The 27,853-nt window shown below is 39.8% G+C and overlaps 2 protein-coding genes across 6 annotated transcripts; both read left to right on the top strand.

Annotated features, from left to right (window-relative positions):
* The first annotated feature begins 4,963 nt into the window (after window positions 1-4,963).
* Window positions 4,964-11,934, top strand: LOC139939065 (uncharacterized). 3 transcript variants are annotated; one of them, XM_071934782.1, is made up of 6 exons: window positions 5,010-5,083; window positions 5,328-5,361; window positions 6,933-7,309; window positions 8,166-8,213; window positions 9,184-9,447; window positions 10,496-11,934. In XM_071934782.1, the coding sequence occupies exons 3-6, from the start codon at window positions 7,024-7,026 to the stop codon at window positions 10,504-10,506; spliced, it is 609 nt and encodes a 202-aa protein (XP_071790883.1). In that variant the 5' UTR covers window positions 5,010-5,083; window positions 5,328-5,361; window positions 6,933-7,023; the 3' UTR covers window positions 10,507-11,934. The 3 variants fall into 3 exon arrangements, with proteins under 3 accessions (XP_071790884.1, XP_071790883.1, XP_071790882.1); XM_071934783.1 differs by lacking the exon at window positions 5,328-5,361 and having other exon boundaries at window positions 4,964-5,083; XM_071934781.1 differs by lacking the exon at window positions 5,010-5,083 and having other exon boundaries at window positions 5,115-5,361.
* Window positions 11,935-12,465: 531 nt separating this feature from the next.
* Window positions 12,466-27,117, top strand: LOC139938544 (uncharacterized). 3 transcript variants are annotated; one of them, XM_071934115.1, is made up of 4 exons: window positions 12,466-12,514; window positions 15,105-15,190; window positions 17,002-17,078; window positions 17,536-27,117. In XM_071934115.1, exons 2-4 carry the CDS (start codon window positions 15,166-15,168, stop codon window positions 21,382-21,384), a joined length of 3,951 nt encoding a protein of 1,316 aa, XP_071790216.1. In that variant the 5' UTR covers window positions 12,466-12,514; window positions 15,105-15,165; the 3' UTR covers window positions 21,385-27,117. The 3 variants fall into 3 exon arrangements, with proteins under 3 accessions (XP_071790216.1, XP_071790215.1, XP_071790214.1); XM_071934114.1 differs by lacking the exon at window positions 12,466-12,514 and adding an exon at window positions 12,678-12,922; XM_071934113.1 differs by lacking the exon at window positions 12,466-12,514 and adding an exon at window positions 12,707-12,810.
* The last annotated feature ends 736 nt before the right edge of the window (window positions 27,118-27,853 follow it).

The following is a 27,853-nucleotide window of genomic DNA, read 5'->3' as shown; positions in this document are numbered from 1 at the left end:
TCGGATAGGGCTAAGACGTGAGGAGATGCAAAAAATAAGAACAGTGACTCAAAATGTAGATCTCAACAAAAACAAAACAAAATAACTTTATTGACTATAAACCAAAAACCTTTAGACCGAAAACTCTTGATCTAAACCTTCTTAAATTAAACCAGTCAAACCTAAATCAGGATATCTAACTGAAACTCAAAAACCAAAACTAAACTAGAGTAAAACTAAAACCCAAACACAGTTAAACCATCAAACACAGATAAACCATCAAACACAGTTAAACCATCAAATACAGTTAAACCATCAAACACAGTTAAACCAGATTAAAACTAAAATACAGTGCCAAAGAAAAGTTACAAATTAAAATAAAAATGGCGTTAGGAAACCTGTGTAAATAAAACAACAAGAAATACAATTGATTCAAACACAGTTAAACCAGATTAAAACTAAAACAAAGTGCCAAAGAAAAGTTACAAATTAAAATCAAAATGGCGTTAGGAAACCTGTGTAAATAAAACAACAAGAAATACAATTGATTAAAATACAGTTCTATCAAGTTTAGGAAGAAACACGTGTTTTTTTTTAAAATGCAATCCAATGTTCAAGAAAAGTAACTTCCAAGACAGAATCTTAACAAATATAACTTTTGAAAATGAACTTCCAAAGAATCACAGGAATATTACAATTTGTCAAAATGTTTATACAATAACAAATGAAAGTATATGCTTACCGAGTCCAGAATAGCAGAAAATACACTTGAAACAGGCAAAAATACATGATGAAGAAAATCAACACTTAAGAAGAGAGCTAGAACACATGTACTCCCTGCGCTGCCAGGCTGCTATCTGATTATAATTACATGTATACAATGCACTGGCTGGGTGACTTCACTACCAAAGGATTAAGTAACTGTTCACCAACATGTAACAAAAAATAACAACCTACATGTGCAGGGGTGCAATAAAACAGCTGAGGGACAATGTAAACAGGAAAGGGCAATTAACTAGAACCTGGAATTAATTAACTTGAATAACAACACAAAGAATTTTCTACCCCTACTACATGCGCATTCATACTCTACGCGTTAGCAGCTGCTCACCGTAAGCAAAGAATCAACGCTTTGGAAAATACAAAATTATTTGCTTTTGTCAAGCATTTTCACAGGTTATGCGGGGCTTTTAGTTTGTGCCCATGTAGCCTTGCTCAAGGCAGTCGAATTATTCACTCAGAAAAAAGACCGCCGCTGTATAAAAACCCACCCGTATTCACTGTGCGTAAAACCCACCCGTATTCACTGTGCGTAACATCGCACGACACGATGCCCCCCTACACTATCCGCATGCGGAGGCCGTAAGGCCGACAGCCTTGTAGGGTCTGTGTTGAAGCCACTGACCTCATTACTATAATAAGCGAAGAGTTCCCACGGTCAGCTCATTACCATAATGCCCGTGAAAGATGAGACATGTCTACATCATCATACACCACGGACGCTCAGCGAGCATGATAGGCGTGTGTGATTGGACGTCAAAATGAATAATTCATTTGCCTCACATCCTGTGTTGTCTGATAGGTCTGACGAACGATATACATATTCATGAGCTGCATACTAGCATATCCTAGAGCCCCCCCCCCCCCCCAATTTCCTCCACTATTGGAATTTTTTCAATACAACACATTAAAACGGGAAGATACAGACCCGACAAGGCTGTCGGCCTTACGGCCTCCGCATGCGGTTAGTGGTGTACGAGTGCGATGACTTGTGTGAACAGTATTCGTGTGATGTGACAGTGTGTATACGGGTGGGTCATTCGGTGTGATCGCACACACCATGCACAGGGTATACGGCGGGTGGGTTTACAGCTGCGTCTTTTCGGAGCGAATAATGCGACTGCCTTGAGCAAGGCTAGTGCCCATGTGCACTTCACGTTAAGCATTTAGGGTCTATGGAAGGTGCACTCATGCTTTTAACATTATGCTTGAGTAAGCCCATTGTATGTCACACAACCAGGACCCAATTTCATGGCTCTGCTTACTGTAAGCACAGAATCGGCGCTTGCGGAAGCAGGGAATTCTGTGCTTACGGCAAGCCTATTTCACAGGTTAGCGGCGAATTTTGGCTTCTACGCATGCGTACTCCACGTTACTAGGCATTCTATGCCTACAAGGCTAGCGCAGAAATTCGGAGCTTGCAAGTAAGCGGGGAATCGAGATCGTAAGTGCAGAATTCGGCGGTAAGCAGAGCCATGAAATTGGGCCCAGATCTACAGTTGCTCATGTGTTTCAATTTAACAAAAAGTCTCCAACCTTATAACAATGGTTGTTCCAAGCTACGCAGCTACTCAGATACGCTTAGGTTTCAAGATACGCTTACTTTCCTTCAAGTTACGCTATAATATGAAAACGGTGTACATAGCCCGAGTCAAGCTACGCTTACGTTCCATATGCAGCTACGTTTACTTTCAAAGACAGCTACGCTTACGTTCCAAGATATGCTTAGGTTCCAAAAGATATGGTTCATTCCAAGCACGCAGCTACGCTTTACATTCCAAGACACATTTAGGTTCCAAGTTACGCTACAATATCAAAAGGTACGCTTTCAATCCGAGTCGATAGGCTCACGTTTCAAGATTTGCAGCATCACTTACGTTTCAAAAAACGATCTCAAAAAGGTCTATGGACACTTTCGAATCCCTCAAGATTCCCTTCCCCCAAGATTAAAAAATATTTTACTGTGAATACTAACAGGGCCCACCTTCATTTGTTAGCAAAATACTGCCTACAAAATTTCTTCATTATCAACAAATTTAGTCGGGCACCAGCCATATAAGTCCACAATTTCTCTTCATTTGGTTTTCGGAGCAAATTGTATCACTGACTTTATTTTATTTTCATGTTATCCCTGATCGTAAGCCACCAGTCGCAGTAGGCTAGCTTTCAGCTGCTTATGGCAATGCTATGGTGGCCCTGAAGGGACATCGCATATTGCAAACGTGTGCGCATACGTATGTAATGTCGTGAAACAATTCGCAAATATGTGCGCACACGAATGCAATGGCGTGAAACAATTCGCGAATATGTGCGCACACGTATGCAATGTCGTGAAATAATTCGCAAATATGTGCGCACACGTATGCAATGTCGTGAAACAATTCGCGAATATGTGCGCACACGTCTGCGAATATTATTTGCGATGTCGTGAATTTTATTGCATACCATGTTGCATACCTTTGAATAAAATGTCTAATGATCTGGGGGGTTTCTTTCCAACAGTGAGATAAGCGGTAGTCATTGCAGCAGTAGTCTTTGTTGTGAGGCAAGCGAGGCGTGTGGTCGTCCTTGGCCAGGTGCCAAGTTCCTGGGTATACACATGCTTTACAGAGGGAGCCTGCTGTAGCGCCACAGTACTCCCTAGATCGGTAACAAATTATCCACAACTATGACATCATCCTAATGGTATGCAACATGGTATGCAATAAAATTCACGACATTGCAAAACAAATCGCACTCATGTGCGCACATATTCACGATTTGGTTCACGAAATTGCATACGTGTGCGCACATATTCACGATTTGGTTCACGAGATTGCATACGTGTGCGCACATATTCGCGATTTGTTTCACGACATTGCATACGTGTGCGCACATTATTCGCGAATTGTTTCACGAAATTGCATACGTGTGCGCACATATTCACGATTTGGTTCACGAGATTGCATACGTGTGCGCATATATTCGCGATTTGTTTCACGACATTGCATACGTGTGCGCACACGTTTGCGTTCTGCGATGTCCCTTCGGGGCCACCATACAATGCTCAATTTGGTCTTATACACGTAAACCAATAGTTTTTAACTTTTTAGTTTTAAGTCGTCTTGCAATTGCATGGCCAGCATCTGAGACCATAGAGCAAATAATAGCTTTAATAATAGGAGAACACTGGCCCGGCGAGAAGTGATGGACGATGAAAAATTCGCTTTTTGCAGCCAATGGGAAAATCTTGGCCTATAAAAAAAAACACTAAAGGAGAAAAATTCGCGACTCGCCATCATCCGCGCCCTCTATATTCATTTATGGTCAGTTCGTAAAAACTTTTGTTCGTTGATTCTGAAATTTGTCCTTTACAAAATTTGTCCTTTACACAATTTATCTTTAGTTTGACGCCCTCAATGTTTGTTTCGGTTTTTTTTAACGTAGCTTGTGCAATTTTAGTTTACGTTGGTGGTTTTTAGGTAAGAATTAAAAAAATATATGAAGTGTAATTTTTTTTAAGGATAATTTTTTTTTTTTTATTTAAAAACATTTCGTGTAATTATTTTTCAGGGCAAACAATTTTTATAATTAACTTTTTTTTTTATTTAGTGATTGTTTTTTCTTATGGATTATTTTTGTGGATAGTTTTTTTTTTCTTGTTAATTTAAAAACATTTCGTGTAATTATTTTTAAGGGACAAACATTTCTTTTATTATTAATGATTTTTTTTTAATTTAGTGTCATTTTTTTCTAATGGATTATTTTTTTGATAGTTTTCTTTTCCTGTTAATTTAAAAACATTTCGTGTATTTATTTTTAAAGGGACAAACATGTTTTTATTATAACCTTTTTTTGATATTTAGTGTAATATTTTTTTCTAGTGGATTAATATTTTTTCATATTATTTCAAGTTTTGACTAATTGTTCACCTTTCTCCTTTATAATCTAAATTAACAATATGCTGTTTTATTTTATTATTATTTTGTTCATTTTAAACTTTTGGTGCTCTGTATTTACGATTTACACACAACTTTCGTTTGTTTATTATTGGTATTATTGTTTATTTTTAATTAATTGTAATTGTTCTTTAATTTTCGTTTATTATGTTAGTTTGCAAAAATATAGTTAGTTTTTATTTTATGTAGCTTTTGGCCCTTTTGGCCGCCCATAATAGCGGTGAGTGTGTGTGGGGCTGCGTGGATGTACATATTACAGGCGCTGTGTGGGTGTGAGAGTACGGTGTGCTATTCTGTTTAGAGGCAGTCGGGGGATATTCGGGCGGCTGAGGTGCTCTATGGTTTTAGCTTTATTAGTCTACACAGCCTTGATCAAGGCTAGCTAGGTAACCTCCCTCGGCTTGTTTATAATGACATCGATTCTATATAGAAATTTTCGCTCCAAGTGTAAAATCTCGCGATCGCGCCCTCGCTCTTTGTAAAGAGAGCACTGTGAAATTTAAAAAGGGGGAAGTACCAATCCTACAATCCATCATCAACTCTGGTAAGAAATGCGCGCGTGTTTAAACAGCAGTCTCCAAAAACAGTCACCAAAACCACCTCATTGTATACCTCCATATCACTCATCAGGACATCCATACCATACTGAGTCTGAGACCGACAGGTAAGGTGGCGGAGAGTAGACATGGTAGAGTTAGTTTTGGGTACACAAGTAGTTAGTAGCCCTACTTGAAAGCATGGAGGAATAAAAGTAACCCCATCCACACAAATCATGAAATTGATCCAATCCGAGTTATCAGTTTTGCTTGGGGCTATTGTTGAAAGCTACCAGTTAAAACCTTCCCCCTTTTTTAAAACATTATTGCAGCATCTATCTTACTTTAAATTAAACAATAAACATTGCTAGATTAGATACTATTATTACTTATCTATTGTTCTTGGTAAATTGTATTCTTAACTTCCTTTTCTTCCTTTTACAAGTGTGCTGCTTGTTTGTTTGTTTGTTGTTTGTTTGAATGATCTTCCCAAGGGATATAAACACCAAGCTGGCAACAGCCAATCTCTCTCACAAACATTGGTTTAACGTCTATGAATTGCACAAATCAAGAAATTGTGATTCAGTAACTAGAGGACAATATTTATTCTGTAGTCATTGTGAAATCATCGGTTAGCTGGGGGATTCGAACCCACAACCTTGTGATTGCAGGGAGGGTGTTCCACATTGAGACAGTTTGGGGGAAGAAGGAGAATCTGTAAAGCTGGGTGCGGCTTGTAATGAGTTGGAACTTGTTTGGGTGGTATGATTTTGTACTGCTGGGAGGCGTTGGTGTGAGGTAGACTGCAGGATCGATGGCCACTGTGTTATTTTAGATGGCTTTGCATCGTAACCTTGTCAGTGTATTTCTCTGCCAAGACTTGTCGTTCGAGAGTGTTAGGCCGAGATAAGGGTATTCTGTGACAGAAGATAGACAGTCCTTGCACAAAATTTGGCTATGGATGGTGCAGCGTGGTATCATAGCCGTGAGGTTTAAGTGAAGAAAGAAAATAGAAAAAGTGGGGGACAAAAAACACAAGAAGTTGATAAAATCCAACAAAACTAGGTCGCCAAATATATATTGATACCTCACCATGCAATGCATCAAATCCATTTATTAAGTAAGGTGGTTTATTAAGGGAATAAAAGGGTAGCGACGAGTTCTTAGATGGCCGTTTATAGCCGGCAGGGACGAATTGCCGTGTGATAAAGGCCCGAGCCGAAGGCGAGGGATTTAGCGCACGGGCAACGACCCTGCAAGGTTTTAAACGGACGCTTAAGAACAAGTCACTACTCTTTTATTCCCATTCATAAATGCCCTTTTGTTGAAAAACGTTAAAAAAACACAATTACAGACACTTTGACAGTTGAAAATTCAAGGTTTGAAATATTTTTTTCAAAAACTGTGTGTAGAGTCTGTTGCGCATGGGTTGTGTGTGCGCACGCGCTTAAAAATAGATTACGCACGCGCGCTTAGAAGTAGATTACGCGCTGTTACTAATAGCTATGAATTGCAGTCCGCATGATAATCTTGCGCGCCTGGCACGCGGAAGCCAGCCGGTTATAAACACTGGTCATTATAAACCGTTTAAACACCCCCACGTGACGCGCTCTCCACCAATAGGAGTAGAGAAACTGTCTGGGGTATTTATGAATATTTGATAATTATTTCATTTTCCTGTTTTATGTATTCTTGGCAGATTGTTAACTGAAGGCACTCTAAAGAATCCTTACTGCATGGGTAAATTACTGTAAATTCGGACATCCACCTCTGACTCCTTGACTACTATAATGGCTGCTCAATCAAGCATTGATGACAAGACATTGCGTCTCTTGTCCGAGAAACTAGGTACAGGATGGGAAAGCCTAGCAACCTTCCTCAACATTTCAGCAGTAAGGGTTTCCAATATTAAAATGGATTACCAAGGCAACGGGACAGAGGAGAAGGTTTTTCAAATGCTGAAGATGTGGAACAATGACTTTGATCATGAAGTGAGCGAGGATGGAATAGAAAAAGAATTGATGAAAGCTCTCATTCAACATGGAAGGAGAGATTTAGCAAATGAACTAAAACAAGGTGAGGCCAACCAACAACAAAATGTTTAACGTCCTCCCTTTTTAAAAAGAAAGGAGGGCCTTTTTTTAAGACAAACGGCTGGGTTATTTTTCAAAAAATAAATTTGGGAGGGGGGGAGCTGAGATCAGTTAAATCTATCCTTTTTTTTCGAAAAAAAAAAGGAAGTGGGCAGGGAAGATAAACATGTGTTTTTTTTTCATTTGGCCTAATGTAAACCAAGTATTGTACACCAAAAACATAGGTACCCATGATGGGTGCAATCTTTAAATTTGTGCTTTTTTCTAAATTCATGCGGTGTGCCATTTTGTGACGGTAAAAACTTTGTTTCCTCGCACGATTTTTAACAATCGGGCAGGATACCTTGGGCGCAAACTTTTAACACCCCGCGATCTTTGTCCCTCTAGACTATTGACCAGAGTACAGAAACTTTAGCCGAATTTACAACCAGGGCTCAATTTCATAGAGCTCTGTTAAACACAAAATTTTGCTTTAATAAGCAAAAAAATCCTTGCTTAGTAAAATCCGATTACCGGCCAAGACTCCACTCAACTGTTATGCTAAGTAAACAACAGCTAAATACCAGTCACAAGCAATGTATATGGCATGAGATTTTGGCCAGTTACATGTGTAAAAACAAGCGAGCTATTTCCATGCTTAAGCAAGTCTTTTGCTTAAGCAGCTCTATGAAATTGGCCCCTGGGCTTGCATTATTTTATTACAGTGTACAGTAACTACTGTGACCTAATCAAAACCGCTACTTGACTTTCCAGGTTTCCCAGTGGACTACTTAGAAATTTACAATCTACATAATTATGTGTAATGTTCTCATAACTTGCATTTGGTTTACCTTATGTAGGTACCTTGAGGTCTAAAGAAGAGCCGTGTGCAGCGCGTGAAAATGTCCGTAAGTAAAGCCCTTGCTCTATGGCAAAATTCCTTTGGTTCATTGTTAACCGTTGCTCCTGAGACCCACATATTTTGTATTTCAATTCTCCTGTATCCTTCAGTAGTATTTAAAACAAATTAAAGCCCGGATCTTGCTATTGGGGTGTCGTGGCCGAGTGGATAAGAGCACCGAACTCAAGCTCTGATGCTTCTGTTTAGCAGAGTGTGGGTTCGAATCCAGGTCGTGACACTTATGTCCCTGAGCAAGACACTTAACTATAATTGCTTCTCTCCACCCAGGGGTACATGGGTACCTGTGAGGGCAGAGATGGTTCTTGTGATTGGTTTAGCCCTGTAGCGCATATAATTGTCGCACAGGCTGTATACTCCCCAGGGAGCTGAGATGGTTTAAGGAATGATTTAAGGCCCAGTGACCAGGGGTAATAATGTCGGAAGCGCTTTGAGACACCCCGTGAAAAAGCGCTATATAAAAACCGTGTATTATTATTATTAAACCCTGCAGGTTTTCTTAAGGCAACTGCCTGAATAGATGTATCAACCATGTTGATAAATCTCTTTTGAGTGATTATTTTTACCAACTCCAAGGCAACCTTTTTGTGGCACAATGTAAATGGATTAAATTGCTCAATGGTGTATTTGGGCGGTCAGGTAGGTGTAGTGGTGTCTGGCCTCGCCTTCCACCCCTGGGACCCTGGTTCGAATCACACCAGGGGCACTATGTGGATTGGGTTTTTAGTCCCTACTTGACTGCGTGGGTTTTCCCTGGAACAATTCTCTGGGTTTTTTCACCCATATCTAAAACGGACATTTCTTCATCATCTTCTCTTTTCAGTTGGCTCTAATTAGAGTGTTGAGAATATTTATCCAGATCCAGATATAGTCATACCAACTTAATTTTACCACAAATGCTCTATTTAAAATGTATTAAACGTTGTGTTCATTTTCTTTTCTTTTTTTGTTGTGTTTAGATTTTCTGACAGATGCCATACTACGGCAGCTTTCCGAAGGTTTGGGAAGTGGATGGGAGCAGCTAGCCACCCACCTTGGACTTGGTTCTACGCAAGTAGGAAACCTTAAGAGAGACTACTATGGGGTAGCTGAACAGATTTTTCAAATGCTTATAAAATGGAGAAATGACAACAACGATGACAGGCCGGTAGATGTTTTGAACAAAGGATTAAGACAAATTGGCAGAAATGACCTGGTTGCGGATCTTAGGGCAATGATAGGTGGTAAGTAAGGATATTAGAGTTGGTTTTTCGCTTTCAGCGATGTGTGTTAGTACTGTACACACAGTACTTTCCCCAGTTCTGTGGACAAAATAGCAGGCATGTTAATCTGGTGCGATTCAAACTCATGACCTTTGCAATTCTAGAGTAGTGTCTTACAAATATAATATTACCTATATTTTAGCAGCGGGTAAACATGTTGACATAATCTCTATATTTCTAAAACAAAACTAAATTTGTGTCTGCTCCACTTCGTTATGCTCTGTTGTGTGTATGTATGTTATAACAAGGCTAATTCATGTCTGGACATGATGGTGATTATTTTAGAGAATCAAAGAGTTTTAAATTGTGGTCAAGAAGTTACGCAAACTAGCTGGTGAGAAAGCTTTTACTACTGCTGCCTCCCACCTACGGAACGCTCATCCCGTCTGTCCCCCCCCCCCCCCCAAAAAAAAAAAATTGCCCAGACTGTTCTGTCCTTCGAAGAGTGTCTCAAGGCACACCTCAAATCTGTAGCTGGTTGTTGCCATCACTTTGGTCTTTCTTAGTTTTTCTCCTACTAAGCACCTTGCATCCTTTGGTAATTTGGCGATATATAAATCCAGTAATAATGATTAAAGGAACACGTTGCCTTGGATCGGACGAGTTGGTCAAAACAAAAGCGTTTTTAACCGTTTTTTATATAATGCATATGGTTGAAAAGAAGTTTTAAAAGTAGCATACAATGATCCACACAAGTTTGCCTCGAAATTGCGTGGTTTTCCTTCTACTGTGCGAACTATCACCGTCGGCCATTTATGGGAGTCAAAATTTTGACCCCCATAAATGGCCGACGTGTTAGTCGACGAGGTAAAAGGAAAACCACGCAATTTCGAGGCATGTTTGTGTGGATCATTGTATTCTACTTTTACAACATCTTTCTACTCATATGCATTTTATAAAAACGGTTACAAACGTTTTTCAAAGACCAACTCGACCGATCCAAGGCAACGTGTTCCTTTAAGATCCATTTGATAAGTTGCAGCTTAAGTTTTGTCTTCTCCTATTGCAGGATCTGAATGATAAATACCACTATGAAGGAGTACATTGGCAATGGAGGGGGTGAAATCTGATGTTTGCTGACGGGGTGCGATTTGGACACAAGTTTCCATCACAACCACGTAACCAGACTTGAGCCCGGTTCATACTTCATGCGAATTCAAAGCAAATTTTGGTGACGTTATAATCGGTGTGCGCTCCCTTTCCAATTGTGACGCAAGAAAATTTGCTTTCCATGAAGCATTCGCAGGAATATGGGGCAATTGTGTTGACCTTGTGCAACAACCGTGCAGACACCATTATGCTTTGGACTTTGCCAAGTGAACATTTTGCTTTCGCAGTGGTGCCCTCTGCAAAGTTCCAATACAATACAAATTGACATTTTCCTCATAGAAGTGGCCATAACCAGAGGGAAATTGATGTGCACCTTCAAGAGTGAAGTTTGAGGCCTAAATTGCACCTCCACAAGAATATTTGTGACCCCATAGACCTTTTCACAAATACCCATTGCGCAAGTGCTAACTGTTGAATGAGGTGCATGCTGGTCTAGCTAGGTAGCGGTTAAACTTGATCTCTAGCTAGACCAGTATGCACGCATTCAAGACACATGCCAAGTATTTGCTATAAGGTCTATAGCTTTGTAGACCCAGAAGGCACTTCCGCACAATACGCATCAAACATTTCCATCTTTGTTTACATTTTGACTCCCAAAATGATGGATGATAGTGCACTGTGCATCAGTCATGGGTCAATATAGGGCCTGTTCTATTGACTTATCATGAATCATCTTAAGAAAAGATGAAAATTTTAACAACAAAGTTTTATCTGGAAAGGTTTGCGGTAACACCATGTAATGACCATCTCTAATTGGGGTGGTTCTGAAAAGAACCGTTGGTTTCAACTCGATGTTTCGATTTCCTTGTGCGATTGGAGAGTGAGAGCGATGTAGTTTCTTGGGCGCGGAGTGCCATACACCTTGATTCCTGCTTGCTTGAAGATGCGCTGGAGGAGATGAGATGAGAATAGAGTTTTAGATATTACTATAGGACCTTTACAGTACTCAGACAGTACCCATATTAGGTGTTGTTATTCACCTGTAAGAGAAATTTAACCTGCCTTGTTAATACAATTTTTTTTTTAGCGTATACCAAAACAACAGCAAACTTGTTGTAAGTGGAAGAGATTATAGTTTTTTATTGTTTCTTTATTCAAAAAAATCCAAAATTGTGATCCCAAGGGCACAATTTCAAAGAGCTGCTGATTTAATGCTTACCGCATAATTTCCTTTTCATATAGTGCTACTCAACCGTAAAAATAGAAAATGGCCCTCTAAACTTCTGATGCTGACTGAATCATGATTTGCTTTTGCATATTTGAATATTTTTTATAGACTATGCTTTGTATATATATTTTGTTTTTATGTTAATAAAACCCTCTTAAAATTGATAATATAAAAGTAAAGTTTGTTTGTGTTTGTAATTTTAGTAGACTTCGAAATTGAGGAAACAAAAGGGACAATAGACTGCTGATAATTTGCTTGAAACAAAAGGGAAATTGCCGGGTCCACGGAACAGAAAGTCTCCACATGACAGTGTAAAGAGATGTTCCCCATGCTTGGGGGGGGGGGGGGGGGGCTCATACGGATAAAGTCTACAACAAGTGTAAATACAATTTAGGACCAAATTTAGAACCCTGATGTGTCGCTGCACATTTGCCTACCCCCCCCCCCCCCTAAATAAATTCATAGGCCTATTCAAAAGAAATTAATAATCACTTTTTATCCTGTTCCACATAGAAATTGTGTTAAAACGTCCATGGTATAGAAGGAAATCCTTGTGAAGATTCCTCACAAACCGTGATGCAAAAATAACAGCCCCCCCCCCCTACATCCAGCAACACCGCCCCCAGAGGAATCAGAGCTACAGATGTGGTGACCAGTTTACTCTATGGTTTTATGATCCTTTTAGAAGTTGTAGCCCAAAACGAAAGTTTTCCAAACTACCTAATTCGGATATTGAAAGGGGCTCCACACGTACGTTTCTTTATGTATGTTGATTTTTTTTATTGCAACATTGCACTTTCTTTATACCTCAGAACCACCCCCCCCCCCCCCCCATCCCTCACTCACTTTTCTACACTTCGTGTTTCTTACGCATTTTGTTTTGCCTGGTAATCGACCGCTGCGTAAAAAGGGTGGGTGGAGAGCGCAGGATACCAGTTTAAACGCAAGCGCAAGATTTCAAACGAAATGTCACAACAGTAATTAGGATCTGAATTAAAAATTTATACAAGTTTATGATTTTCTCTGCAATCGTGTCTCCAAATGAGGTAAATATAAACAGATTTGCCAGATGTCAAATAGGTCGATAATTCGTCAATTTTGTATGGTTTGGTTTCAACAATTTTGACAAGAAGTGGAGAGAAAGATCATTCACGAAAGGTAAATGAACGGGGAAAAAACTAAATGAAGTGAACCGTTGTTCGTCTATTTCCGACATGGATGGTTTAAAAGCGTGGTGATCAAAAAAATGTTCAAAATATAAATTGCATGAAATCACCTAACTCAGTAGATTGGGACATTGATTCATCATGAAATAATCTGACATCTAATGATGTATCTCAAATGAGATATTTTGAAAGTTTTGGCAAAAAAAGACATCATAATTGATCTGATGATTGTGAAAATGAAATGAATGAAAGGAAAAGTTTCCGTATGGCGCCACCACTTTTTCATTTGATATGAAATAATGTAGGAACTTATTTACCTGATTGATATATCCCTTTTTCTAAAAATGAGTGAAAAAGTGGTGGCGCCGTGCGGAAAGTTATCCGAATGAAAAAGGTTGAACTTGATTCTTGAAGGAGTGAGTGAGTGTAAAAGTGGTGGCAGGACGAAAATCTTTCCGTTGCTATATTTTTTTATAGGGCCTAGTTAATACAGGAATGGAAATTTCTACCTCCATGACCATGGTTTATGTAGGTTCACATCTCAAGGATAACTTTCCGTATGGCGCCACCACTTTTTCATTCATTTTTACAAAAAGGGATATCTCATTTCAGGTAAATTAGATACTATATTATTTCATACCGAATGAAAAAGTGGTGGCGCCATACGGAAACTTTTCCCACATCAATAATAACAAATAATTTTACAACTAATTAAATTAAAAAATGGGCTCATTTGATTCAATCAATGATTGGTTTAAAAAAAAAAAATATTTGATCATTAATTCATACCAATGTCAGACAACTCGTCCTTCGGACAACTCGACAGTCGTGACAACTGGATAGGGCTCAATTTCATGGCTCCGCTTACTGGCGAATTACTGCCGAATCTTGCGCTAACGATCACAATTCTCGGCTTGCACTAGTTGCGATATAACGTAACCCTCCTTCTGCTGACGGCAGGAGGGTTACGTTATCGCAGCTACAGCAATACGCTTACATGACATGCACTGAACTTCTGCACAAGCTGTGTAAGCGTAGAATAGCGTAGAATACCTTGTATACAATGTGGAGTACGCACGCACACAAGCCAGAATTCCCTGCTAACAATGACTAGAATAAATATTGTCGTCTAGTTACTGAATCACAATTTCTTGATTTGTGTAATTCATAATCATAGACGTTAAATCAATGTTTATATGAGAGAGATTGGTTGTTGCCAGCTTGGTGTTATATCCCCTTGTGGGAGTTTGCCGAGTTCCCTTGATTGGAAGATTATATAAACAAACAAACAAACAAATATGCTTGATGATGATGATGATGATGACGTAAGCACAGATTGCCTGCTTCTGCAAGTGCCAATTCTTTGCTTATGATAGCAGCAGAGCCATGTAATTTGGCCCAGACAACTCTATTAACATGTCCGCTCAACCATTATCATCAGACAAGTTGACTTTTGATTAGAAAACACAATGGATGAAGTTCCAATCCTCATCAAAGGGCAGAAGGTTCATGTGTGACATCGGCAGTGTGGTGCAGTGTGAGCTGATGACCACAACAGGCTATTATTTGTGGCCCTGTGGTTGTGACTGGGCATGGACGTCCCCCAGGTGGCCTGGGTGACTAATTCAAAGATGGCAGGCGTGCATTGAGATTCGCTCAACAGGGGCTGGGAAGGGAGGCACACACAAAGACGGAAGGCGTGCACGAAGATTCGCAAGCCAGAAACTCAAACCAACCATTTAGCATGGGCCGTTAGTAAATAGACAAGCAAATTGGTTGCTTTAGACCTTATCATGAATCCTGCCTGGCTGATTTTTCTCAATTGTCGAAAGGCACTGTGGGAAGGAACAGGGGGGGGGGGCTTTGTATGCCCCCCTTTTCCTTCCCACAATGCCTTTCGACAATTGAGAAAAATCAGCCAGGCAAGAATCGCGATAAGGTCTACAATGTATCACTACCTAATCAGAAAGATACATAAATGACAACATTTAAAATGTGGGCAACTAAAACTAGCAAGTCACATGCACAGTTGACTACAATGTAGCTAGCGTGGTCGGCATTTTTATAAAGAGCATAGTTGCAGGGGAAAGAGATCGAGAGGCTTGTGAAGGTAGAATGTTGTATTATTATACATCATCAATGTTCATTTAATGAATGTTTACTTTCCTCCGCAGGTTGATCAATCCACACTGTGTCTGTAAACGTTAGTTATCTCATCTAGTCGTCAAAGATAAGATGGATCTTGCATATAGTTCTCCAGGTAAGACATTGAAGGTTTTGAATCAAGAATTAACGCTAACATCATCTAATCATCTCTGAGATTGAAGTAGCCATCTACATTTTATTCCCAAGAGGGTTTACAGCCAAAGGCCGTATAGGAAAAGTACGGTGTTCAATATCTGCCATTTTGCATCTTGCGACAAGGTTTTCAATCTCGAGTTCAGGAATTTTACGTTGCTTTTAAATATGTTTAATGTATGTACATGTGCTTGTAAATGTGATTGCCCGAATAAATATTATTATTATATTATTATTTTAATAAATTTTTCAACTCACACATTAATAGTGAATCTTGCATTATGTTTTTTCTGTCTCGCTTCTTGTGTTTAAACCTGGGGGGGGGTCGTGGCCGAGGGGATAAGAGCACTGAACTCGAGCTCTGATGTTTCTGTTTTATAGCAGAGTGTGGGTTCAAGTTTTTTTAAATTTTAAATTTATTTTTTATAGCACCCTCTAGCGGCGAAAAAAACTATTTGAATATCCAGTTAGTTTCGGACAGTTGGCCAGTGGTAACCGAATACCAAAATTTCACTATTTCGCCCAGCACTTTATCTTTGTCTTTATCTTTGTTCGGATGTAATGGGGGTTCCAGCAGGGGGAGCCGAGGGAGTGCCTAGTTTCCACGAGCAAGGGTAGCTGGCTGCATTGACTGGTTTTCTGTGGAGTGGAAGGGAAAGAAGAGCAATGATAAATCATCAATAGACCCATTGCAAAACGCGCAGCGCACTTGATTGTGCCTCTGCTGTCTGCCATTTCGAGTATCAAAAACATGCACAAAAGGATGCTACACGTGTTTACGCACCTCCATACAATGCACCTCTGCCATTTCTGCCCTTTTTTTGGGGGGGGGGTGGGGGGTCCACTCATTTTGTGCATGTTTTGACACCCAAAATGGCGGACAGGAGACGCATGTGTATCTGTATGCCAGGCGCTGTGCATAGGGTCTAAAAGAGATCCCCCCAAACAAGACATCAGGTCTTTCATTCTTTTTTTGTAAAACAAGTCGAACTACATTGGTTGGCAAAACAGGATGTGGTACATGCTGTATTCTGGAAATGGTGGACACCATCAATTAGAGTATTTCTTGTTTGTCTTTTGGGATAGTTTTCATGGCTTTTATATATTGTATGTACATTTTATGGCATGTGTATCTTGTTTTCCTTTTTCACTGTGGTAACTTTTACATTGCTAGTTGATTTTATGTCATAGTATTTTGGGGTTAATTCTTATATCTGGCTAGTCTAGGTGTTTGTTTTTGATTGCCTTTGTAACACCTACATGTAGTGTTTGATTTTTAGAGCATGTCATTTTTAGTATTACCTTGTGATAATACCGTCCATGTTTTGCCTTTAAACAGTGGACACTATTGGTAATTACTCTAAATAATCATCATAAAACCTTTCTCGGTGACGAGTAATGGGGAGAGGTTGATGGTACATGTAACAAACATTGTGAGAAACGGCTCCCTCTGAAGTGCCATAGTTTTCGAGGAAGAAGTAATTTTCCACGAATTTGATTTTGAGTCCTAATATTTAGAACTTGAGGTCTCGAAATCAACCATCTAAACGCACACAACTTCGAGTAACAAGGGTGTTTTTTTCTTTCACTATTATCTCGCAACTTACTTTGATGACTGATTGAGCTAAAATTTTCACAGGTTAGTTATTTTATGCAAAGATACACCAACTGTGAAGGCTAGTCTTTGGCAATTACCAATAGTGTCCGCTGCCTTTAAACCTAAATGAAAAAATAAAATATGTACTTTGCATTTTTTTTGTTCTATTTTTACAGCATGTCGTGGAGCTAAACTCACTACAACGGCTCTCATTCACAGTTCTTCTCCACCAGGATTCAGAGCCAATCAAAAGGTGAGAAAAGACTCTGCTGATACTTGTTCACAAAGGCAACTGCCTCCATGCTCCCTGGCCATTGCCTTGGTGCCCTTGAAATGCTCTCAGTAGTGCCCTTCACCTAGGAGAAAATGCCAGCATACAGGCCTGGTGACTAATTGTACAATGTTTGTAAGAATTATTGTGGAAGCAATTTGTATTGTAATACTGAATAGTTGATTGCTGGAACATGCGTCACACGTCATCATTTATTTCTCCAGGTACATGAGGTATACAGTCATGACGCTCCAAAATTTATTATTGGAGTCCGATGTGTATAATTATTGGATGCTTTGTAGTGCCACTTCAAAAATAATTTGTCCGCCCGTTTGTTCAATTTGAAAAGATGCCTCAAAGTATCAGAAGCATCCCATAATTTGAATTTTTTTTTAAACTGTTTTCGCATAATTTGATTTTGACGTTTTATTTCTTGAAGGAGTTATCGACCAGAGGAAAAGTGAAAGCTCATAATGGTTGCGTTGTGACAGAAAACGACAAGATCATCCTCCTGAAGCGTGTCTACACCTCCCCAGTGAGACGGTCAACCAGGGTCCGTCGGAAAGGCTGTCTCGTCGTACCAACCCCATTACCTAAACGGAGGCACTCTGTACCAGCCCATACAGTAACTGTAAACTCACTACAGACCACGCCATTATGCTGCCCTAAGTCTGCCGAGCCAGCTCTGCTGAACTCTGTTAATGGTGAGACTCCAGAAACACCCGATGCGATGTCATTGTGGAACTTAACAAGCCCCGCAACCCCAGTTAAGGAGGGTTTTCAATGGTCTGAGGAAACACCAAGACGTCGGTTGTCAGTTAGAATCACCGAGACGGCAGAGATTAGGAGAAAACTGGCAGAGGCCGGCATGCCTCGTCTTTCATTGTGCGCAGACCTGGACGCAACAACGCCAGGACAATACCCAGTGCTGCCAAACTGTTTGTCGCAAGATGATAATTATGCACCACCTTGTGGATTTGGCGATGATCCCCTTGAGCCAATAGGTAATGAGGACGAACTTGAATTGTCGAAGTGTGATACCAAATCCATGTTTGATCCCAGTACTTACTTGGGATCTGTGTTCCCTGACTTGCAGTGTACCACTAGCAGTTTTGGATCCGATGAGGCTGACTTTGGGTCAACACATGTAGTCGGTGGTGAATCATTATCCTCGTCGAAAACCTCCCTCAAAAGCAAACGTGTAAATAGTGTTGAGTTCATGAACGGATTCTCTCATGCAAGCAGCGAATCGGAAATGGAATCGGTGGACAGTAGTGACGAACTTTCAAGAGATGCAGGAGATGAAGTGCTTTGCATTAGCCCCCTTCCCTTTGAAAATTCAGAGACGAACTTCAGCTTCACACCGATCCAAACCGAACAGAGCAGACGTTTGCATCTTGAGCTTCCAAAATGTTTGCTGTCAGAGCATGATGAACAGTCGACGTGTCTTTGTGATGTTGAGGAGTTTCTTTCATCTTCAGGGAGCTCTCCGGTGAGCAGCATCTCAGTTGAGGCAACTGTGAACAGTTCCCTGTCTTCCCGAAGTCCGGGATCCATCCTCAGGGTGGATCTTGGCAGGAATAATCCATTAAGTCCACTGATCTCTCCGACAGGAGGAAACCAATCCAAATGCAGGGATTTTGAGTATCCGTCTCCTCGGAAGAACGGGATGAAGCCAGTCGGGTTATTGAAGTTAATGACGTCGTCCCAAACCTCAACCTTAACAGACTCATGCAATATCAACTCCCTGGAGTTCCCAGACCCACAGACCGACGATGTTTGCATAGTGAATCTTACTCCAAACAACAGGGTTTATAATAGTTTGAAAGACAAGGAACCCTCGCCGACCTACGCCTCGCAGGCTAACACTGAATCACCTTCCTCTCCAAGGAATACAAGCATTGAGCAAATGAAGAACAAGCAAAATACTGCAGATGCTTTGTCCACAGAGCTAGACTCGAAGCGAAACTCCTCGCTAGTCCAACTGAAATCACCAACTTGTCTTTCCCCTGCTGTCTGCTTAAAGGAAGACACCGATTTTCAGGATTTCTCAGAGTTTGACTTTCTAACATCGGATGAGAGCGCCCTCCTTGCTCAAGCCACTAGACAGCCTGAGGTTATTACAAAGCCTGTTAGTCCTGAGAAGGTGTTAAACCACTCATTCAACCATCTTTTCCGGTCACCAGACAGAGGAAGTTATCTGCAATGTCACTCTGATCAACACCGTAATGTGCAGTCTTCAAAAGAATTTATGGAGGTAAGCTCATTGCCACATGAGGTACAGGTATGTGAGAATTATCAGCAGATTGTTAACGAAAACTATACAGCTGCTCATCATAAACCATCAGTGTCAAATAACATTAATGTAAAGGAATCAGATGAAGTGTGGACATCGGCTTCAGATTTCCTACTGAACGACTTAGAATCGCCTTCCAGAAAGAAAAAGACTTGTCCTCGAAGGAGCTCTATGAGAATTGCTAAGAGGATGTCACTGCTGACAGCAGACGTGGCAACTGAGAAAGATGAAGCAAAAGACTCGGGTAAAATTATGCAAGTAAAGACTACAGAAACCTCAAAGATGGAGGCAGTGATAGTGGTCAAGAGAAAGCGAGGACGACCAAAGAAATTTTCTACAAAGACTCAAATATGCACTAACCATTGTTCTGGAGTGCAAAATATTGCAAATCCTTTTGCTTCCACTCTAAATATGGAGACACAGTCCACAGTAGTGGCTTCAAATCATGTTTCTACAGATATTACCTTGCCAGTGCCTGATACAGAAGAAGAGGTCAAGAGAAAGCGAGGACGACCAAGGAAACATTTTCCAAAGAGTCAAATTAACCCTAACCCTTGTCCCGGAGAGCAAAATATCACAAATCCTATTCCTTTCACTCTAAATATGGAGACACAGTCCACAGTAGTTGCTTCAAACCCATACATGTGCATGTCTACAGATGTTACCTTGCCAGTGCCTGAAAGGGAGGAGCAACTGACGATGCAGTTTGACGATGATCCCAAGCCAAATCTTGTTAAAAGGTCTCGTAGACGATGCTCAGCAAGATTCCATCAAGATCTAGCTGTTGGGGACTCGTGTAGCAATACCTCCGAGTTGCCAGCTGATGATGAAGTTAAGAGGAATGAGGAGAAAGACGCAAGGCTCCACCTGGCTTCTTCCATGACACTCATAAATACTTGTTATACTGTCGATGATGAATCAGCGATAACTCAGCTCAATACACATGACCGAGAGGTGATTCAAGAGTTACCTGTTCTCCCTTCTGGGAGAGCTTCCAATGTAAAACCAGTTGGAAAGGCCAAACGTAGGAGATCGATTCGACTCCTTACAGCAGCTTTAAACCAAGAGGAGGATGCCGGTTCTGCTTCGGGCCAAATATCACAGGAGGATGAATCAAAGGCACCAAATCTTCACATCTCACCAACTCAGGATGTAGAAAACCTGATGAACAATTTGGAAACTGATGCTGCAGTTCATCAATGTAAACATCTAACTCAGGATGTAGAAAACCTGATAAACAATTTGGAAATTGATGCTGCAGTTCAAAGTATCCATCCAGCCCAGAATGTTGAAAACCCAATAGACAATTTGGAAACTTATACTGCAGCTCAAAGTAATCTGGACCTATGCAACGAGACAGGAGAGGCTGGCCTCTGCTCAGAAAATGTTGACATCGAGATTGAGGAGAATGAAATTTATTTTTCGACCCACTTTAGTCATTCGCAGGAAACCTTTACCTCATCACCGAACAATGGGCTTGTAGATAATAATAGTCAGCCCTTTTATGCAGACTTAGCAGCTTCAAGTGCCCTGGACAAGGCCAGTTCAAACAACCAACCCGAGGAGAATGCTACCAGCCGTAGGCCCAAAAGGCGGCGGTCAGGTGTCACTTTATCTGCAGTACAGAAGAGAGAGGTGAAATGTAAGAAACGTTGCCAGAAGAGTGACGAAGAAGCCGTCAAAGAATTGTACTTAAAAAGAGGAGAGAGCAAGGCACTCAAGCAAAGCAATCTAGAGACCATCTTTGAAGAGGTGCATATCGGGAAGACGGGCAGCCCTGTGTACGCAGGATCTCGAAAATGCAAGAGATCCTTGACATTCCTTGAGCACCCTTGGCTACCTCGGAAGAGGAAGAAGCATCAGAAGGACAAAATTTCTCAGGTCAAGCGTAAGAAAAAGTCACTTAAAGATCCAAATATCGACAAAAAGCTTGAGGATCTTTTAGCCGATTTAACACTCTCGCCATCCCAACCTTTTACGCCTCTCTGGTGATGTTAAAGGACGGGGAAAATCTGCAAGGTATCACCAGGAAAGGGATGCAAGTATGGAATACAATAATGTATCCTTGTATGCAATTTTTTACTGTTTTGAGTTCATACATCTGTGTTGAGTTCGTACATCTGTGTATATTCTATTTACCAAACACCAAGGTGTGGCTTTTGTTTTTCTGACAAAATTGTTCAAGTAACAATTTCTGGAAAAATAAAACAACAAGACTGTTTGGACACAAATTTTGGTGGTTTTTTTAGAACATTATTTCACCACAAATTCGCAATTTTTATTTTTTAAAGACAATGGTTTTTTTTTCTTCATGTCTTTGTGTACTTTCAGCTGCCAGCGTCCCATCAATGGTGGCACAGCCTGCAGCACTTGAGCATAGGGCTAAAAAAACAGTAAGGCCTTTTTTAGTATTTGGTCACACTGGCCGAATGCCCACACCAACTCCTGGGATACACCAGTATTGTTCAGAAAGTTGGCTGTTATTGTCTCCTTATTGAATGTTGGGGCAGAATTATTTAGGTTCGCACAGTTATGTTAAAAGTTAGAGGCACACAAATTCTCATATTTGGTGAAAAATGACGATCGCAACATAAACTTAGATGGGTTTAGATGAAGTTAAAAATAGTTTTTATCAGTGTTTATAACGTTTTTCAACCTTTTCCACATGTTGAACTATATTTGTCCATAATATTATATGATATTTAAAAGACAGTGTTTAAAACCTAAATATTTAAATTTTTACCTTATAATTAGCAGTGTTACAGCAGATAAGCTTACAAGAAGGTTACAGTTCACTTTGTGAATTAAAAAAAAAAAAACATGCAGAACTTTGTTCAGTCAAAAAGAACTTGTTTGCTCTTCATGTCAATGAAACTCACTTTGGAAATTTTCCAATTGACATTTACAAAATTGAATGACTGGAATCTTTGTTACAGTCATATGGTAGCCTTTTTGGGACAGCCGCTTATTGACCCAGAACAAATGGCATCCCAGAACTGGGCCCAATTTCATTTAGCTGCAAAGCACAACAAAATTGCTCGCCATGAAATGTTTGCCTTGATATAACAGGATTACCAACCAAATTTCCATCATGTGATTTTCAGGCAGCAAACAACAGCTGAACACCAGAAGGAAGCAATATGCAACGAATGGTAATTTGGTTATTTATCCTGTTTTTATCAGGGAAGAAATGTCATGCTAAGCAAATTTTTGTGCTTAGCAGCTCTATGAAATTGGGCCAGATGGCGTCACAGAAGAGGAAAGTCGAAGGAAGTATACATGTAGTCTGTCTTTATAAAATCTTGGCTGGTATGCAAAAGAAACTGGGCCCACTTTCATAGAGCCGCTTAAGCAGGAAATCAAGTTTTACAATTTTCTGCTAAGCAAAAGTAAGCAGGATACCGGTCACAGATTTTAGATGTGACATGCCATTTTGGTAACCTTGTCCCAGTAAGCATACTTTTGCTGTGCTTAGCTACTTTTTGCCCCGGTGTGGCGGTTTCAACTTTCCGCTGTGTTCAGTTTTCCGAATGACCAAATACGGTAGCATTACGTCATGCGATGCCTGCGCACAGCAAGCGAAAGTAGTCCATTTTTAGTGCCGTATTGAGTAAACCGTTACCCTCCGGTATAAGCTGTCATGGCGGCGTCCACGAGTCGAGTACAACTAGCGGCAAACGCGTGGATCGTATGAGTTGTTTTATATGCAAGCAGAGTGTGACCTGCCTAAAGTTGTACCCATGAATACATGTAAAGATGGGGCAAGAGATTATGTGACTACACAGAAAAGAATCGTAATATAAACAATTTGGGGTCACTGCTGAGAGAACTACAGTACTCGCCAGGGTACTCGCGGCGGTATCTGACAGGTCACCCGGAAAACTGAACACGCCGGAAAGCTAAAACCGTTCGAACAACGTGTTGATATGTCCGACTACGTCACCCAGAAAACTGAACACGGCAGAAGACTGAAACCGCCACACCGGTCTTTGATAAGAAATTAGGCACAAATCCATCCATTAATTCCATCCACTTAATTCATTCATTGTTTGCAGTTCATTTGCCGCCACCAAACCATGACCACAGGAATTCTGTGAAACAGTTGCCTATTTACGTTCAATCTTGGCACACATGACCTCTTGACCTGATCCCCTCAGATACACCCAGTATAGAGCTGTCGACTCTCTCTGATTCTTCAGAAAGTTCCCTGAAAATGAACCAACTTTTCCATGTTCTGCTGAATTTTAAAATCTCCCCTGATATGGAAAGTTTTAATGTATTATGACAAATGTAAGAAGTAACTCACAAAATTTCTTAGATTGCAAATGTTGACAGGTCTATCAAAAATCTCAAATGCTAGTTTATTAGCACGTTGATGTGTGTTGCCACTAAGAGTTTTTGGTGTTTTAAAATGTGTCCTCCGAAGTAAACTGGTTAAAGGTGCCATTTTGTAATTGAAAGTTTCCAAGAGAAATTTCCTTGAAAATTAGATCTGAAAAAGAGTTTGATGAACGAACATGCAATTCAATTTATTTCATATTACTGGATATCCACTTCTCAGGGTTGTTTCAGGTGGATCAGAATTTTAGTTTTAAAAATTCTGCCTTGACAGTTTTATAGTAGCCACTGGTCGAGAAAGGTCTATAGTTGTTAATACTATTTTTTTATCGATTGTAAAAAGTCCCCACCACTCTCTGCAAGCCTAACCATTGTTATACACACAGTGCGCATTTTATAAAATAAAAATACCAGTTGATTTTTCAAAAAAGAGGAGGACGAGGGCCTTATTATTTACTATTTTTTTTTCAAGAGGGCCGCTTAGTGTTTCAAATCAAACAGGCCACCAATTCTTCAGTTTGAATCAGCCGCAAACTTATTTTATACCTATATATATTAGTTACATGAGGACCTATGTTAACACTATAACACTAACAGGGTTGGATCTAAAAAGATTTGCTGGTAGGCATTCACTGATATTGTTTTATGAAACAGACGGTTACAAGTGTTCGAGAGCATCACGTTAGATTTACAAAAATCAAAAAATAATAAATAGTATAAAAAAAAAGGATGCGGCCCCAAAAAAGGATGCGGCCCCAAAAAAGGATGCGAGCTGAGAGACAATCAACTGGTATTTTTATTTTATTTGGCCTAATGTGCATGTAGCCGGTAACTTGCTTCCGTTTAGCATAAGTCATTGATAATGCTAACAAAGTTATGTATTTTGTACATAGAGCTATATATATTGACTAGAGCGCTAACACCCCCTTATGTGGGTGCATCCATGATTATGTACAAACCAATACAAAAGCTTGAAATTTTGTACGGCAATTGTATGGCTATTTGCATGATAGTGCGTTTGTTTTTTTCTACCTGCATCGAACCCAAAAAATGCAGCAAATGTAAACGCACAATCTGCTGATGAGCGTCATGTGCGTCATGTTTAAAAGGCGCCTATACAGGTTTTTTAGTTCGTTATTAAATTTGAACTTACGGTTTTCGTTTTTAATTTAATTAGCATGTGTGAAATACACACATGCTTACCTAAATTAATCTGGGCCAAATTTCATAAAGCTGTCTACCGACCGGTAACCAAGTTGTTGAAGTTACTACTTTAGAATTATAGAAAAGAATGTGCGTATACATAAACGTATTTGATTTCTCATGAGGTGCCTTATTTTTTTATAAGCACAAACATTTAGGAAGCGCGAACTTACGAGTATGGACAGTCTCGTACGTAAGCGCACACGCCGAAGTTCATTCCGTAGTCAAACATGTCTGCACCCAGGGTGGCTTCAAAACACAGAGCAAGTTGGTGCTCTAGTCAATATATTTAGCTCTATGGCTTTGCAGCTGTGTGGAATTGGCTCCCAGGTTCTCCCAGTTACAAAACGAGAAGAAAGGAAATCTTTTCCTGCTTTACTAAAAACATTTTTATTAAAGCAATATGAATCTGTCACACCCCATGGCCCTATTTCATTGACCATTTAGGCAGCCATTTTGTGCTTACGGGTGTCCCTTAGCAGAATTTTTATTTCATAAAACTGGTTACCATATACATGGGTGAATGCTAGCCAACTTGCAGTAAACTATAGAGTTATATATAAGAACTAGAGGGCGCACTGGTGATGCTTCTTGCACAAACGCGACATGACCGCAAGGAGACACGCGCGCCATTCTGTACGCGGGTTGAATATAAGTACATGTACACGTAGTAGTTTGTGTTGCTGTTTTGTCAACTTACAGAATGGCTGCACAAACACACGCTGTGTGATGCCTGTTTTGTCAATTTAGAAAATGGCCAGGTCGCTTATATAGGCCAGTGCTTATTATAACTCTATGCAGTAAACACAAGTGACATGACCAAGCAAATCCATGATGAACTTGCACGCGCACACCTAATAAAATTCTGCTTACTTGAGAAATCATGGTGAAATACGTTTATGCTTATGCACATTTTTCTGCTACAGTAAGCACAAAATTTGCTTACAGGTGAACAACTTTATGAAATTTGGCCAATGTCAGATGAGCAAGTAGTTTATTGTCACTAAAGCATTTCATCCTCAAGGACATTAGACTTAAAGGCACTGGACACTTTTGGTAATTGTCAAAGACTAGCCTTCACAGTTGGTGTATCTTAACATATGCATAAAATAACTAACCTGTGAAAATTTGAGCTCAATCGGTCATCGAAATTGCGAGATAATAATGAAAGAAAAAAACACCCTTGTCACACGAAGTTGTGTGCATTTAGATGGTTGATTTCGAGACCTCAAGTGCTAAATCTGAAGTCTCGAAATCAAATTCGTGGAAAATAACGTCTTTCTCTAAAACTGTGGCACTTCAGAGGGAGCCGTTTCTCACAATGTTTTATACCATCAACCTCTCCCCATTACTAGTCACCAAGTAAGGTTTTATGCCAATAATTATTTTTAGTAATTACAAATAGTGTCCACTGCCTTTAAAGACACTGGACACCTTTGGTAGTTGTCAAAGACCAGTCTTCTCACTTGGTGCATCTCAACATATGCACAAAATAAGAACCCTGTGAAATATTACAAATAGTGTCCAGTGCCTTTAACAAAGGCATTAAACAGGACACCTTTAGTAATATCCCAATAAATGTGCAAAAAATAACAAATCTTTGAAAATTTTGACTCAATTTTTGGTCATCAAAGTTGCAAAAATAACCAGTGGTGTCCAGTGCCTTTAAAGGCACAACATACCTATGGTTTTTGGAACTGTTCAACTGTTTTAATCCTAGACAAAAATGTAAGTGGAGACAATAAAATTAACATTTGAAAATTTCATTTTAAAGGTGGTTGTGTTCTTTAGATATCGCCAAAAATCCGTAGCGAATATTTCCCACACAGGAAGAAAAAAGAAAAATACCTTTAGGAATAGGCAATCTGAAAAGCAATCCGCAGTAATGGTTCTCAGATTCAAACTGTTGACATATAAACTGTTATGTTTTTACATAACCACATTACTTCGAAGTGAAATGTTTCTCAAAATGCTTTATACTATCAAAAGCTGATGTAGGCTTCAAACTCAAGGCTATATTGCCATAAAATTTTAAGAGTAATTTCCGAACTATACCTTCCCATTAAGTTATACAAAAAGAAGAGTTTGCTAATTTTATTGTAAATCATGAATATTTGAACATTTTACAAATCTTAAGTAATAGAAAAACCAATTATGCATTTATTGTAAATTGTGTAAAATGTGTGCTTCAGGTTAATTTTACAATTAAACTTAAAATGATTGAACTTTATAAGATGAGTTGGTCTATCGTTTCATTCTGGATATCTGGTTGGTTGCTGCCATGTTTCACAATCTCGGAGGCAAGCTGCAAACATCAGCTTGTTCAAGTACAGCTTTCTTTTTTTTTTGGGTGGGGGGGGGGGGTTGGATCATTGGGTAGTTAAGCCTTGTCAGGGGCTCTTTACCCAAGCACTGGCCCACTCTGAATCCACCACGTAGCGTTGGACGACGAACTGCATAGACACATGTACTGGCACGGTACTGGGTATTGATACAGTACTTGACACCGTGGGGTCGAAACATGGTTTTTCAACGTCGTACATTTGGCTTTGTTGTACAGAAGGTTGACAAACTTTGAAAAACCTTGTTTCTACCCCACTGTATCAGTACCGTTATGGGTAGTTTGGCAAGTGTCCTGAGAATAGAAGAGATTCACATAATGTAGGGACTTGAAACACTGTGTGGAGGAACACACGCAACTATGTAAACACCTGGGCCCAATTCCATAGAGCTGCTAAGCACAAAAATTTGCTAAGCATGAAATTTCTTCCTTGGTAAAAACAGGATTACCAACCAAATTTCAATTTGTTGCATATTCCTTGCTTATCCTGAAAATTACGTGGAAATTTGGTTGGTAATCGTGTTTTTATCAAGGAAGAAATTTTATGCTTAGCAAATTTTTGTGCTTAGCAGCTCTATG

This window comes from Asterias amurensis, chromosome 6, assembly GCF_032118995.1.
Source record: "Asterias amurensis chromosome 6, ASM3211899v1".
In the NCBI taxonomy this organism is placed as follows: domain Eukaryota; kingdom Metazoa; phylum Echinodermata; class Asteroidea; order Forcipulatida; family Asteriidae; genus Asterias; species Asterias amurensis.
The sequence above is the reverse complement of the archived record's forward strand: the minus strand, read 5'-3'. Positions and strand labels throughout refer to the sequence as shown.

Bases quoted from the DNA above. Each gene is read 5' to 3' on its own strand.
- LOC139939065 (XM_071934783.1), top strand. From the start codon at position 7,024: ATGGCTGCTCAATCAAGCATTGATGACAAGACATTGCGTCTCTTGTCC. The intron at 7,310-8,165 runs GTGAGGCCAACC...TACCTTATGTAG, and splicing joins AGCAAATGAACTAAAACAAG to GTACCTTGAGGTCTAAAGAA. The intron at 8,214-9,183 runs GTAAGTAAAGCC...TGTTGTGTTTAG, and splicing joins TGCAGCGCGTGAAAATGTCC to ATTTTCTGACAGATGCCATA.
- LOC139938544 (XM_071934115.1), top strand. From the start codon at position 15,166: ATGGATCTTGCATATAGTTCTCCAG. The intron at 15,191-17,001 runs GTAAGACATTGA...CTATTTTTACAG, and splicing joins TCTTGCATATAGTTCTCCAG to CATGTCGTGGAGCTAAACTC. The intron at 17,079-17,535 runs GTGAGAAAAGAC...TATTTCTTGAAG, and splicing joins GATTCAGAGCCAATCAAAAG to GAGTTATCGACCAGAGGAAA.